This window comes from Sorex fumeus, unplaced genomic scaffold (assembly GCF_029834395.1).
Source record: "Sorex fumeus unplaced genomic scaffold, SorFum_2.1 ptg000051l, whole genome shotgun sequence".
Taxonomy (NCBI): Eukaryota; Metazoa; Chordata; class Mammalia; order Eulipotyphla; family Soricidae; genus Sorex; species Sorex fumeus.
The window spans coordinates 12,910,770-12,926,104 of NW_026606108.1; the positions used below are offsets into that span (position 1 = coordinate 12,910,770).

General features: G+C 39.5%; 1 protein-coding gene across 4 annotated transcripts in view; it reads left to right on the plus strand.

The window, feature by feature from the left end:
• HTR4 (5-hydroxytryptamine receptor 4) overlaps positions 1-15,335 on the plus strand; it is a 211,990-nt gene that overhangs the window by 117,776 nt on the left and 78,879 nt on the right. For all 4 annotated transcript variants that reach the window (XM_056124494.1, XM_056124495.1, XM_056124492.1 and 1 more), the window contains exon 5: positions 12,837-12,990. In XM_056124494.1, coding sequence (XP_055980469.1) covers positions 12,837-12,990 — 154 coding nt within the window. The remainder of the gene's footprint in view (positions 1-12,836; positions 12,991-15,335) is intronic.

Sequence of the window (15,335 nt, forward strand, 5' to 3'; positions counted from 1 at the left end):
AGCTGGGGGTATGGGTGAGGCAGATGTTGGGAGGGTAGGGCGAAATTATGAACCAATCTAGAAGACAGATTCAGAAAACAGCACATGCAAATTTCCCAGAGATTTTGTCAATTATCAATCAAATTCTTCCCTTGTCTTGTAGTGCTTTTGTCATGTGCCCTGTTCAGCATCTCCCCAAAAGTGACCTAGCGTCATTTTCTGAGTTTGTGTCCTCGTTGTCTGCGTGCCTCTCTGTGCCTTTTCTTCTTCTCTCCTCAGGCAAGACATCTCTCGCTCTCCACTCACCAGCTGGATTTCATTACTAAAGATTTATTGTTTTTCTCCCGGAAACATATATAACTTTCAGGCAAGCATGGCACTTTTCACTCACCTCATTAATATGTATAATAATGGCTTTATTTGTCTTTCTCAGCCTCATTTATCATCGTCTTTTTATTTTTCATTTATCATCTTCTTGAGGATCACTCTCCACCTCACCTGTATCTGTGTTCTTATAGATGCCTTGTGTGTTTTGCTAAGCATAGAATGCTCCAAGAGACAAGTTGTTCTACATAGCTTTGATGTTAGTTTCTCTACATTTTTAGCAAATGGTTAAGAATGAGTCAAGAACTATGCAGCAAATGGTTCGGAACTACCCAGCTTGGCTTGTTATTAATGTGTATGATCTTGAGGAAGCTACTGCAATTTTCTGTGTTTCTTCTCCTCATTAGTAAAAGGTGCTAATAATAATGTATTCTACTTGGAATTTTTGACAAGTAAATTACCAAGTGCATGCAGAGAATGTAAACCAGTGTCCTGAGTAAGCACTCAGTAAATTTTAGCTCCAAGGATTACCTCATTATGTTTTCTGTTTTGAATACAACTTCCTAGTGGCTACTGTGGGCAACTCCCCACACTGCCATTTTTTCCCTGTTTCATGTCCTGTGTGTCCTTTAAGACTGGACCCGAGGTCTACTACTCCTGGGCCTCTCCCCTCCCCTCTTTGGAATGCTTACTTATCCTGTGGCCTCATCTATCACTCAGTTCTCCTCCCTTCTGCATCCCCCTGCCCACTCATGCTAAGCTCTGAGGTCCTCTCTACTTGCCTGTTCAATACTGCATTGTGTATTTGTCTGTTTTCTCAACTCCAATGTGCTTAAAATGGAAATTTCCATCGTAAAAGTATTCCTTTTATACTTTGTACATCAAAGGTACATCTATTAGTCAGCTTTTAGTCATGTAAGCATCGTTCTTTGAGGTCATCCTTTACTTATCTGCTGTGACCAGCTGCATGCCAAATATTTTTCAAATTCGTCTTTCTCTTTATTCATATTTTCCTTGTTCCATTTATAGATGATTGCAGTGACTTCTTAGTCATTTTCCTGTTTATTATTTTATCTCTCGGTCTATCTTTAAACAAGTCCTTTTCCCTCATGTGTCCTCAGCTGAGTTTTTTTTAATTTCTAAATTTTATTTGATTTTATAATTTTATTCACAATAATTCACTACATTTAATATTCAACCACCAGCCCCACCACCATTGCACCTTCCCACCACCATATTTAGAATGTTTTCACCCCAAATCCCAAATCCCAAATTATTCCCCCAAAGCTTGGTACATCAGTGATGTAGAGTATAAGATGTCATTTCAGAAATTCTAAAATTTAGAATACAATTGTAGAGCAGATTCACTCATGGGTGAGGCCTATGTTGCTCAATTCCAGGAGCTTTTTTTCTGAGTCTCTGGGTCTTGGCAGTTGATGAGATTATATGGTGCCAGGGGCCGTTTATGGGGGTGACTGCAAAGCTACTAGAAAACTTGAGAGATGCGGGGGAAGAGCTCCATTCCCACTCCTTGCGAACTTGGAGATTTCAGTCACAGGTCTCGCGTACCTGGGTTTTTTTTTTTACAGATTACCTCATGGGTGAGGCTCGTCCAAGTCTGCTCGTGACAACTCAGACAGTTTTCAGGGCACTTCCTAGTGTCTTTTTAGTCCTATATGGTGTCAGCTCTGCCCAGTCACACTCCTTTACTAACATTACCAGGGCATGGATTTGATGGGTGTGGGTGTAAGTTCAAGTTCTGCCATTGCCATATCCTGGGTATATGATGTCAGGCAAGTATATTGAGCTCTTTGGGTTCCAGTTTCCTCATATTTAAACTGACATGCCTTGGTGGGTCATTGTGGAATTAGATATTCCATAGATTATACTTCAGGAGTTTTCAATAAATGGGGTAGGGTGTAGTAGTAATAGTTATTTCAGAGAAGAAAGTGGGAAATTACAATATAATGAGTAGCATGCTGTGCCACACACACACACACACATATTTGTATGTGTGTGTATATATGGTATATGTCATATATATGATATACATATATGTGAGTGTGTATATATTTGATATACACAGCACATATACATATCATATATACATATCACATATATACATATATATGCACGTATATGTGATACCTATATGTGATATACATATATATGTGAGTGTGTGTGTGTGTGTGTGTGTGTGTGATAACAAACCAGGGTAGAGTTGGAGAGCTAATCAGATCTTTGGGAAAAAGGAAACTCCTTTCTTTTGTGCTTGTGCTTTTCAGAACCAGAAGGAACTTTTCAGATTCTGTGCCCCTTGAACTAAGCCTGGGACAGATAGTCGGACAATCATTCCATGTCTGCATGTGGACCAAATAAGCCATAGAATAGATCTTGGGCACTTTGTGTATGTCCAATAAGCTCTGCCTGACTGCTTCCAGTTTTAGATTAGCACTGTATGTAGCACTGTAGTCCCATTGTTCACTGATTTGCTGGAGTGGGCACCAGTAATGTCTCCATTGTGAGACTTGTTGTTACTGTTTTTGGCATATCAAATATGCCACAGGGAGCTTGCCAGGCTCTGCCGTGTGGGCGGGATGCTCTCGGTAGCTTGCCAGGCTCTTCGAGAGGGATGGAGGAATCTAACCCGGGTCGGCCACGTTCAAGGCAAATGCCCTACCCGCTTTGCTATCACTCCAGTCCAGTTTTAGATTATCCTTTTTATTTCCATCTGTGAAAACTCAGGAAGACCTCAGAGGATAAACTTCCTGCAGGTTTTATAAAAATCAACAATATGCAAGAGAACAGCATAGCAAACATGAAAACTTCAGATTGTACACTAGTGTGATTCCTGCAAATTCTTATCTGATCCGATGCCTGTCAGAGCCCTGACACAACGGAGTCTTCCCATCCCCCAGCTTCAATGGGCTTTCTTTCCTGGACCCTAAATTTTTACTTCCCCCTTAAGCCCCATGACTGCTGCCCTTCCCGTGCCTGGCTCCTGGTGGGTGAATATCCCTGCTGGACTTTTCTTTATTTGTCTTCCTGGTGCCTGGCAGTTGTCAACTTGATAGGTAGTTGGAGACTTGGCCTGGCCTGGAGGGTTCAAGGCGGTTCATGTATTTGATGCCTTTGAGGAATGTCTGCAAGCTTGGGCTCAGCTCCTCTTGTGCATGTAGTACCCAGTCTCCATACATGATCTCATGTGATGTATGTTAGATTTCTCATGACTGAGAGACCATGGCATCTTAAAACTGAGCACTATATGGATGCAAAACATTGCTAATGTACTCTATTGATCAAAACTGACACGAGGAAGCTCAGATCCCAAAGAAGAGACAGATTCCCACTCTGCATGGGAAGAATGCTGGTGAAATTGTGATTTTTTTTATTAGTGAGACACCATGAGGTACAGTTGTAGACTTACAAATTTTGTGCTTGGGTTTCAATTATACAATGATCAAATACCCATCCCTCCACCAGTGCCCATTTCCCACCACCACAGATCCCAAATTGTGATAATTTTTAATCCATTGAGTCTATAACCTTTTGACAAAAACTTGGTGTAATCGTCCCTTTATACATAGTATACCAAGAGATTTTTTCCAAAGTTGAAAGAAAAGTTCATAAAAGAGCTGGCAACGAAATTGTTGATAAACTGCTAATGGGGAAATGCTCCTAAGAAGGTGGTGGAGATTTTGTCCCTCTTAATTTGAACTCTGGGAGATAATCAATTTACGTGAATCAGAAATTGTATAAAAGCAAATTTTATGGTGGGATGGAGGTTTGGGGATTACATCCAGCTGTGCTCAGGGATTTCTCTTGGCTTTGTGTTCAGGGATCACTCCTGGGGACCATATGTAGTTCTGGAGATCTAACCTAGGAGTAATTTGTGGAAGGCAAGCTCCATAAATCCTGTACTCTCTCTTTGGTCCTCATTTCTGTTTATGTGATTCCATCCAGTTCTTATATCTTTGCAGAGAGCTGCCACTTTGTTTCCTTTCTCCTACAGTTGGCATGTCTTTTTTGGTTGATCTTTTTCAGAGATTAGGTCTCAATGATCATCCAAGATTCTCTCTCCAGACACATCATGTCAGTCTAGGCTTGGATGGGACAGCCCTTGAAATGATGCTTTATTTAACTCCATTCTAAGCAGTCTCTTAATTTTCCTTTAAGAACCAATTTGTTTACATTTTAGTTTCTTGGAATCGACTATAAAAAGAAATTTTGCCACGAGTGACTTCTACCTTATTTGATTATATCTGTTATTATTAAATTCTAGAAATTGTTAAATAAGTACCTGATTGTCAGGTATGTTTTTTAGTTTTTTTTCTGGAGATCATACCTCATAATGCTCAGGGGGCCATGAAGTACCAGTGATCAATCCTCAAGACTTACATATGCCGGGTATATACTCTGCATGTAAAGGCATATCTTCATCTTCTCTACAGTATTTTGGAATGTTTTTTACAATAATATACAAAAAACAGAAAATATATGCAAATATATATGTATATACATATTGTATATTTATGTATAAAACCAGAGGGAATAGACATAAAAATATGGTTTAGTTATCAAGTTGTATGTGCAGGAAATTTCTGAGATCTGGAACATATTTCATCAGTTCTCATAGTGTATCAAACATGAGTGTACAAACACAATTATCCTCATTTTACATATGAGGAAAGTGGTTCTAGAGAGTTTAAGTCAATGATGCTTAAGAACACAGAGTTAATGAATAGGTAAGTGAGAATTGGTACCCAGATGTGAATACATAAAAATTGACTGTTAAAATCTCATCGAATTCGGTAAGTCTAGCATTCCAACTTGTACTATTTGCTCTTTCTGCCTTCCCTTAGATAGGAGGGCAGGAAGTGAGGAGGAAGAATTTTCCTTAATTGCAGGAGGAACAGAGAATAGATTAGCATGGAGCTTAAAATATACAATTGCCTTCTAAGAGTTGTCAAAGTAAATTGTGTCCCCAGAGACATTTAAAAGCAATTTGATCACACATTTACACATGGCTGCAGATGGGAAGCTGGTGACTGGTCTACCAAAGGGGATTTAAAAGGATTTTAGAAGAAATACTTCAAAATGTTTTGCATAAAAAAATGCTGTGTAAATAATTTTGTTACATCTTAGTTAATCCTGGATATCTGGAACCTTGCTTGTCATTTGAACATTTATTTAAGTACTTTGTAAAAGTTTTCTACTTGAAGAAAATTGGATTTTTCCATATGGGACTAGAGAACAGGCCTCCAGATTAATATATTCCTGGGATAGCTCTATTGCTTTGCCCCATGAGCTCTGTCCACCTAGCCTGAGAGCAAGCCCATCTTACTCTTAACTTTAGTGTAATTTTGCACCCTCGTTACAACATGTAAACATGTTGGTCATTACAAATATTTCCCTGTTCAAAAAATTTTAACGACTTCTCTTAGAGTATCGTTCCAACCCACCTTCATCAGCATTGCCTAGGAACATATCCAAAATTCATATTGTTGGGTTCCATTGCAAATGTACTAGAGTCTGTGCTCTAAAAAGAAAAAAAACCTTCATCAAGTATCACTTGTTAAAGTTGATCCATTGCCTGCCTTTTAGTTTGTGTTTATATGGTGGGGGAGAGGGGGGAAGACCAGTGCATTTCAGGGAAAAACACACATATTACTCAGCGGTCATTGCATGATGCTGGGGCTATAACCTGGCTCTTCAGCACGCAAAGCATGTGCACTAGCTAACACACAGTTTTTTTTAAGGCTTATTTTCTTCTATTTTCTTATAAACACTCTAGATATAGCTAACTTGTATGCTTATGTTTTTATGGAAATCTATAGGTATATGTTTATACATATGCACTTTATAATTTTATAAAATTTCTGTATCTCAACCTTTGTGTATGGTTTACAGTATATGGTTTACAAAATTTACAATACTTGATTCCTTGCCTCCTTCATTATATTTATCCAGTTTCTGAAATGCAACTTAAAATAAGACTATTACTACAGAAAGCCTCTCCCAAAACCTGTACTGGATGGGTCCTTTCAGAACCCCAAAAACTTGGTTCTACATTTTAATGAAATTTATTTTAGTTGGAAGTGATATAGGGGTAACCATTTAATCCAATTGGGGAGTTTCTGGACTGTATTTAATACTATATTAAGTGTTGGTAAACAAAAAGGCATCTCTGAAACTTATGGCTTAATTAGATTGAAACAAAATTCTTGAAACTGTCTTTACTCAACAAATTTTTTCAACCAGTATTCTCAAAAGTGATCAACAGTAGAGCAAGTATAACTTCTCTTCATTTAAGCCTTATTTGTCTTCTCTGGGATGATAGATGAAGGGATTCAGTAATCAGAGCTGTAAACTGGAAATACAATGAAATATATTGAAATATATTGAAAAACAAAGATTTTTTTATAACAAAGTATGGAGTGTCTGGCATTCAAAATCATTTTTATTGAGGAGAAATACTTGTATTGCAAAGAAATAAATAGAGTCTCTATTCAATTATATTAGCTAATAGAGCTCTCATAATAAAATTCACCAATTGGGCAGCTCGGAACAACCAAAATTCCTTGTCAGTTTAGGAGACTGGATATCTGAAATCAATGTTAGTATAGTCATGCTCCCTGGGTAGCTTGGCGGAAAGGCATGCTTTGATGCCTCTTCCATACTTTAGAGGAAATTTGGTATTTTTCAGGCCCAATCTCCTGTCTTCCTATAGCTGTCTTCTCTCTGCACATTGCTCTCAGTTTCCAAATTTCCCTTTTTAATGAGGGTTTCAGTAATGTTAGTTCACATGCCATAATTTTCATTCATTCAGTTGCCATGATAAAGATCCATTTCCAAATAAAGTCACATTCCAAGATGCTTAGGATTAGAACTTCAATATATCTTCTGGGAAAAAGAAAATATGTCAAGTTATGACATTAACTTCAACAGATATGGAATTTATTAGAAATGCATGGGGTGGCTACTTAAATTAAAGAAGAGCTACAGAAAAAAATCTATCCAGCCGAAGGAATGTGCCTGTCAGGGACAGACTGTGCTTTCTGCCTTGTCGGAGGTTGCTTTGAGTGGGGTTTTTTTGCTGGCTCTCCTATCTTGCATGTTGACATCAGAGTGACTTCTGATTTCCCCAGGGGAAATCTGGATGGAGTTATCTAGTAACTGCAAAAGTCAGAGTACCAGGGCTGGAGAGAGAGTAGGAAGCTTTCCTTGAACATAGCTAACCTGGGTTTGGTCCCTGGGACCCCCTATGATTCCCCAAGCTCCACAAGGAATGATCCCTAAGTGCAAAGCCAGGAGTAAGCCCTGATCACCACCAAGTGTGGCCCCCAAGAAAGACAAAAGCAAAGTAGAGTCCCATCATTTGTCTTCCCAACACTACAGTGACAGAGAAGGATTGATTTCCCCAGGTTTGGGATCTTATTAGAAAGATAAAGGAGAAGAATGCTAAGTAGATGTTCACTTAATCACTTAATCACTTAATCCCCATTATTCATCTATTTATTCGAGCGGGTGCCAGTAACGTCTCCATTCATCCAGGTTGCGTGCTAGTGTAGCCCAATGGTATCTGTTCGTTCTAGGAACATGCAGAGCCTCAAATCGATCATTTAGGGTCTTGACGAAGAAGTCTGACCATCTTGTAGGTGGGTGTCCACGTGATCTTTTGATGTCCCGTGGAATCCAATCAGTAATGGCTCTAGTCTAGTGGTTGTCTGTAAACCTCATTACATGTCCAGCCCATCTGATTTTTGATGTGTTGGCAAATGAGACAGCGTCCCTGATTCTTGAGCGTTGACGAAGATCAGAACTCCGGATTCTATCTCTCATTTGAGTGAATCGTGATATTCCAAGCATAGTTCTTTCGATTCCTCTTTGAGAGACCCGAATAGCGTTCTCATCCCGTTTTTGTAGGGTCCAGGTCTCTGAGGCATATGTTAACGCAGGAAGAACAGTGGAATCAAAGAGATGTGCTCGTAGCTGGAGGTTCTTTGTCCTTTTAGTTATTTCTTCAATGCTCTTGAAGGCATTCCAAGCCGCTCTCTTCCTCCTGTGTAACTCAGGTGCCAGGTCATTCATCATGTTGATTTCTCGACCTAGGTATATATAATTGTTGCATTCGGAGATGGTGGTTCCGTTGAGAGCGAATGGAGCATCAGGAACAAGGCTGTTTCTCATAAACATTGTCTTCGTAAGATTCAACTGTAGTCCGACCTTTCCACATTCACAGTCAAAGTCGTTCAGCATTTGTGCTGCTTGGCTGATGTTTGGTGTTATTAGAACGATGTCATCAGCAAAGCAGAGGTGGTGTAGTTGCCGACCATCTATCTTCACTCCCATGCTTTCCCATTCCAGTCGTCGCATGATGTTCTCGAGGGTGGCACTGAAGAATTTTGGTGAAATGATATCACCCTGCCGAACCCCTCTCTTGATATGGATGGTTACTTCTTTGAAGAATGGTGAGATCTTGGTAGTGAATCCGCAATAGAGCTCACGAAGGATCCTGATGTATTGAGTTTGTACGCCCTGATTGGCTAGGGCTTCCATGACCGCTTCCGTCTCAACAGAATCAAAGGCCTTCTTTAAATCAATGAACGTTAGACAGAGAGGCATCTTGAACTCCCGAGAAACCTCAATGAGCTTAGTAATCGTGTGGATATGGTCGATGGTACTGAATCCTTTTCAGAATCCAGCTTGTTCACATGGTTGTCCTTCATCTAGTGTTCTGCTAATCCTATTCAGGATGACTCGAGTGAACAGTTTGTAGATGACAGACAATAGGCAGATTGGGCGATAGTTGCCAATGTCGTGGATGTCTCCCTTCTTGTATAGTAGTACAGTCCTGCTGGTTTTCCACTGGGATGGAACCTTGCATTCAGACAGGTAGCGTGTGAAGAGCCGAGCCAATGTATTGATGAGTACTGATGGTAAGTTCTTCAGGTGTTCAGGTCTGATCTTGTCTGGGCCAGGTGTTCTTTGTTTCTTTACCGACGAGATGGCATGTTGGATTTCGGAAGGGAGAACATTGGGAACGACATATCCATCATGTGGTATGTGGTATGTGGGCAAGTGGACATGGCTATTAAAGAGATCTGAGTAGAAGTCATGAATAATCTTCTCCATTGCCCTTCTGGAAGATGTGATAGATCCATCATGATGTCGGAAGGCAGTCATCTTGGTTTTGTAGTTGTTGAAGGACAGGCGGGCATTACGAATGCTTTTCCCAGCTTCTGCTGCATCTACCAGTACTGCTGCTCTCCTGTTTTTGAGGTCATCCTTGATGGGTTCTCTGCACTGTTTTGCCAGTTCAGATGTTCGCTTGTGGTTGCCTGAGGCATGTGCCAAGCCACGTTGGCGAATAAGTTCAAGAGTGTTCGAAGAAAGGAAGTTTTTTGTGGTTATCTCTCTCTTGGCATTCCTTGCACAATCATGGAGGTGCTGAATCATTCGATCGTATTCCTCATCAATGTTGTCAATGACGGCATCTTCCCATGTTGCTGCAACAGAGCCAAAGAGCTCCCAGTTGGTGGTTGTTCTGGGAGTCTTCTTCTTAAACCTTGCATTCTTTTCTCCTCGTTCTGTGAGGTAGAATTTTGCACGAAGAAGACGGTGGTCTGATCCCGTTTGGAATTTTGGGACAACAGCAACATTGGTTAGGCAAAACCGCCGATTGAATATGATGTGGTCTATTTTATTGTGGAACCGTCCATCGGGAAACTCCCATGTCCAACGTTTAGATTCAGCCTTTTGGAACTGTGAGTTACCATGGAAGGTTTTGGTTGACATGATGAACTCAGACAGTCTGTCACCCTGTTCGTTCCATTCCAGGCCATGGGTCCCGATGTGGAGTTCATCGACTGATCTTCTTGGTCCTATCTTGGCATTAAAATCACCGACAATGATCTTGTAGAAGGTGTGATCTTCTTTATAGAACTTCTCCAGCTTCATGTAGAATTTCTCAGTTTCTCTTTCACCATAACTGGATGTTGGTGCATAGACAACAAAGATAGAAACTGCCGGTAGTGAGCCACATTTATTCAAGTATAATCGTCCGATTCGGGTTGTTAGGCATTCGAATGAATCAATGCTCGTGACTAAGTTTGTGTTGACAAGGATACCGACACCACCAACGCCTCTTTTATCACATGTTCCAAGGAACAGTTCTTCTCCAGTGTCGAAAGCGGCATGATGTGATTGATGTCTTCTCATTTCGGTCAGACCAATGATGTCGTACTTGATCTTTCGCGCTTGTACCATAAGGTATTCAATGGATGCAGCAGATGCCAGCGTACGAGCATTAAAAGTACAGACAATCATTTTTGTTTTTCTGCGTTTTGGCAGCCTATTTCTGCCTTGGTATTTTATCAGCCTCTCCTTCCATATCCTTCTCGACTCTGCATACTCAGGGTTAGGGAAATGAGATCCATTTATTACTGGATTTGGCATATCAAAGTGGATGTTACCACATCTTTATTTTTATTTTATTTTATTTTGTTGTCCCCCTCCCCTCCCCACCTTTATTTATTTTTTATTTCTTTTACCACATGTTTAAATTAGGCCTTTTATTGGAAGTGATGAAGGAAGAAGGTTTTTATATGTATTTTTATAAGCTTTTTAATTTATGATGTCATCATTATAATGTTCATTTATAACTTCTTCATTTATAATGTCAATAGTAAACCAATGGTGATCACTAATGTTTTCATTCATAGAAAAAGAGTCACTACTAATGTAATTTGCCCTTTGTAAAGTTGGAAGTAATTTCAGATAGTTGTGAATCTTTTTATTATCAGTTGTCTTAGTTTTTGCCTCTTTTTTTAGTAAAGAACCCGAGTTCCTGAACAAGCACCTTTTTTATTCTTTGGCCTGTTGTTTCTTGTGCAGTGCTCCAAACTATGATACCCCATTGTCTGTCTGGCCACAGGAACTGATGGGCACAGGGGTCAGTTGTTCCTTGAAATAAGAATGAATGGTATAACCTTTCCACCCCAACTGCAATGCACTCACTTCCCAGGCTCCCACACTAAGTTGTCCTTCTCATTTTACCCTGTCTCCCAATTCATCCTACCACCACCTCTTCAAGGAACACAGCCATTGTTATATTGTGATTCTCTGATTTAAGAAAAGAAAGAAGAGGTGGGGAAAAAGTACAAAATGAACTGTCTGAAATGAGTGGTAGAAGGGGGTGGCTCATCATGAAATGCTATAAAATTTTAAAGAATTAACTTATCATGAAAGGTGACATTCTGCAAAGACAAACAGCTGATAGACCTACCATGATATTTTGCCTATTGTTAAATTCCATGAACTGCCTGGACATAGATGTGGGTATCTCAAAGACTAGAGCAAGACATTGTTTGTAAGCAACTATTTTGCCAGCTGTATTAATTTGCTAAGGGTTATCAGAGCAAAGAATACAAGCTGAGCATCTTGAAACAACAGAAGTTTATTGTCTGTTAATTCATGAAAGGAGCAGTCTGGGACAAGATCATTGAGTGGGCAGGTTGCACCTCTATCTGGGGGTAAAAAAAAAGTTAATAACAGAGGCAGAGTATGAACTGAGGAATAGAACAAACAGGAATCCCAGATTGAAGATTAGATCTTGATAAATGGAGATAAGATAGTCTCTTCCAGCAACTAGGAAGTGATGTGGTGGGAAATATTTTCAACTTTACATTTTTGGTATCTAAAAGTCAATTAAATGGTTGTCCCAGAAGTAATTTGTGTCAATTTTGTTCACCACTCATTGACCAGGTCCATTTCTTAGCTCCATTGGACCCTAAGAAAGTCAGGAAGTGGACATACCCTGTTTGAGAACTGTGAATACTTAACAAACAGCAGTAACGATTCCTGTTTGTCAAAATGCAAGCTCCAAGTCTTAACTTAGCATGCTCTGATTCAAGATATTGTTGATATCTGTATTTTAAATAGACCTCCTCAGACAAGTCTGAACTAGGAGGCCTAGCATGAATATATAGACCAAATCTTAGGGAATGCTCACTTAGGACATCCCTGAGCTCATAGAAAGAGGACCAAGCATTGGTCACCTCGGGTTGTTATCTAAGAGGATTATGGATGCCCAAAGAGTTACTGAGGCCCAGGAGTCTGGATACAAGTTCCAGAAATCCTCAGGCATCAGAGTAGCGTTGGCTCTGTGCTCAGACAGAGTAGACTTCTCAGGTACTGGGAGAGGAAGAGAGATGTCAGTCTGGTACATTGCCAGAAACTCATTGACAAATATAGCATATTTTATTGTAGAATTAGCTTCTCATTATTCTGTTCTTTTCATCACTTCTTTCTTCCCTTCTTTTACCCATACTGTCCTTTCACCCATACTTCCTTTTTGCTTTATTATTTGTTTTTATTCTCCTTTCTTTTTGTTCATTCATCTTCCTGCCCCCTCCCACAAATCCACTTTTATCTCTTTTCTTCATTACTCTCCCTTACCACTTTTCCCACCTTCTCTTCTCCCTCATCTCCCTCCTTTCTTCTTGCACCTGCCTGCACTATCCTCTTTCTAGGTACTATGCTATCTGCTGCCAGCCCTTGGTCTATAGAAACAAGATGACTCCTCTGCGCATTGCCTTGATGCTGGGAGGCTGCTGGGTCATTCCCATGTTTATCTCTTTTCTGCCAATCATGCAAGGCTGGAATAGCATTGGCATCATTGATATGGTGAGTACCCAGTTAGATTCTGCTGGTTTACTGTCCAATTCACTTTGCTTGGCATTCTAGATAAATAAACAATGTCCAATTGGGTAGATAACCTAAGAAGTATTCAGATAGTAATCGGGATGAAAGATTGAAACAAAGAGCAAGGTAACATTTTTGAATGTTTACCTTCTTGCTCTTTGCAAGAAAGTATACAAGGCTATTTTTCCTACCATCGTGATAACACCCTTGACTCATCTCATCCCCATGAGAAAAGCCAGACTCAAGAAGATGAGTTCACATGACAAGTAATATGCCTAGTTAATATCAGAACAGGCATTTTAAACCTTACAATAAGACTTCAGCATCTGGGGTGTATGATGTGTTTAAAAAGGCCCTCAACACTTTTCTTACTGAGAATCCAGGAGCATTACAATGACCCTTTGAACACATGTAATTTGGGTAGAAATGTCAAATAATTAAGACTGTTCTGGGCCATAAACACAACCCTGGGTCCAGAACAGTCAGCAACCCACATCCCTAGAAATCTCATCGATCCTAAATGGAATCTAATGTCTTCTAGGGTGTGGGTAAGCAGCACCAGTACTCATGTGCCAGGTTCATGCCAACCACTCTCTGTAAGACCTTTGAGAATTGCCCAGCTCTGACAAACTATGTTTGTGATGCCAAACCTGTGATGAATTAAAGAAAAATCTACTATGATCTGGATTCATTTACAGGCACATATAGTCCCTGAGGAAATTATTGTAAGACCATGTCCAGGCATAGGGAGAATAGAGAGGAGATATTGAGAGTTAGCTCCAGCCACACTGAGTTGATTACTGTAGATGCTCCCTTCCCTCTTCAATCCATTTCCCAGCCTCATTCTTTGTCAGCAAAAGATATTTAAGCCAAGGCAGGGCCAGGATATGCATGGTATATCAGAGCAAGAGTTTCTTGGCTTCTGAAAGAAAAATGAGGAACAAAAGAAGAAAAGAGAAAAGAGATCCACACAACGAAGATAAGATGAATATTTTACGGAATCCTATTCATCTTCTTTCAAACTTTCAGTTTTATTACTCTTAGGTGAAATTTTATTTTTACTTTTTTTTTTTTGCTTTTTAAGCCACACTCAGCTATGCTCAGGGTTTACTCCTGGCTCTGCACTCAGGATTCACTCCTGGTGGTGCTCAGGGGACCATATGGAATGCCGGGGAGTGAACTGAGTTCTGCCACGTGCAAGGCAAATGCCCTACCCTCGGTACTATCGCTCCAGCCCCTAATTTTACATTCTTAACAATCAATAGAACATTAAAAATGGCTAACAGATGAATACGTGTTGTGTGCTGAGTTCTGGTTAATCAATATTCCTGCAACTGTCATACAGTCTTGACAATTATTCTTAGGAAACTGGGGATCGAAGATGTTAGCTGGTCACATTTGTGAGGAGTAATGGTGACTGTATCTAGGTTCTTAATATTTGTGGTAAACTTAACTGTTTCTAGAGATCTTTAGAACAGTATATTTTATACATCAAAATGTCTAAAGAGGGTGTAACCTACTACAGCAGAACCTAGGGAGCTGTCTGTTTATGAAAATCAGAGAGATGCATCCATTAAGAGCTTTATATAAACGGGCAATAGGGCAATCTAGTCACCATAAACATGCCTATTATTTAACCAATGACAGTGTGAATAGATTCCATAGCATTCTATTTATTTTTATATTGAATCCACCTAGAAATAAGACAGTACAACCCCATGTTCACAACATGCATACAGTTGTTTCTGGTTATTCCTTGATAGGTTGTTCTTTTATGTTGCTGCAGACATGAATTAGTAAATAAAGGATTTTTATTCCTACAAGAAATACAAATTTAGGTTCCTGTTAGTCCCAGGTCACAATATTTTCATCAATTAGTGTAATCTATGGTGTTTAGAAAGTTTAGAAAATAAAATAATGGAAATATACAACATGAAAATACAAATCAAAGGAAAGCTGGCATAGTTGTACTATTATAAGTGATAAAATAATTTTAAGACAAGTGATAATACTTGATATGAAATCCTTTCATTTTTTGAGTGTTAATAGGAACATGAACAATAGGTTTTAACAATAGGTTCTGCGATAATAAATGTGTGCATAAGTAATGAAAGTGCATATGTACATTTCCTATATATTTTTAGTTATATATTTACGCATGTGTATAATATTACTAATGTAACCTGACCTCAGAAGGAAAACAACCCTGAGTTTCAAAGCACGCTTCAGCCAACAGATCCCTAAAGAAGTCTGATGATTAAGAGCTCTCCATGGGCAGTTACTTGAGAGAAAAGTCTTTTCTGTCCTTAAAGGAAATCAAGTGTGCC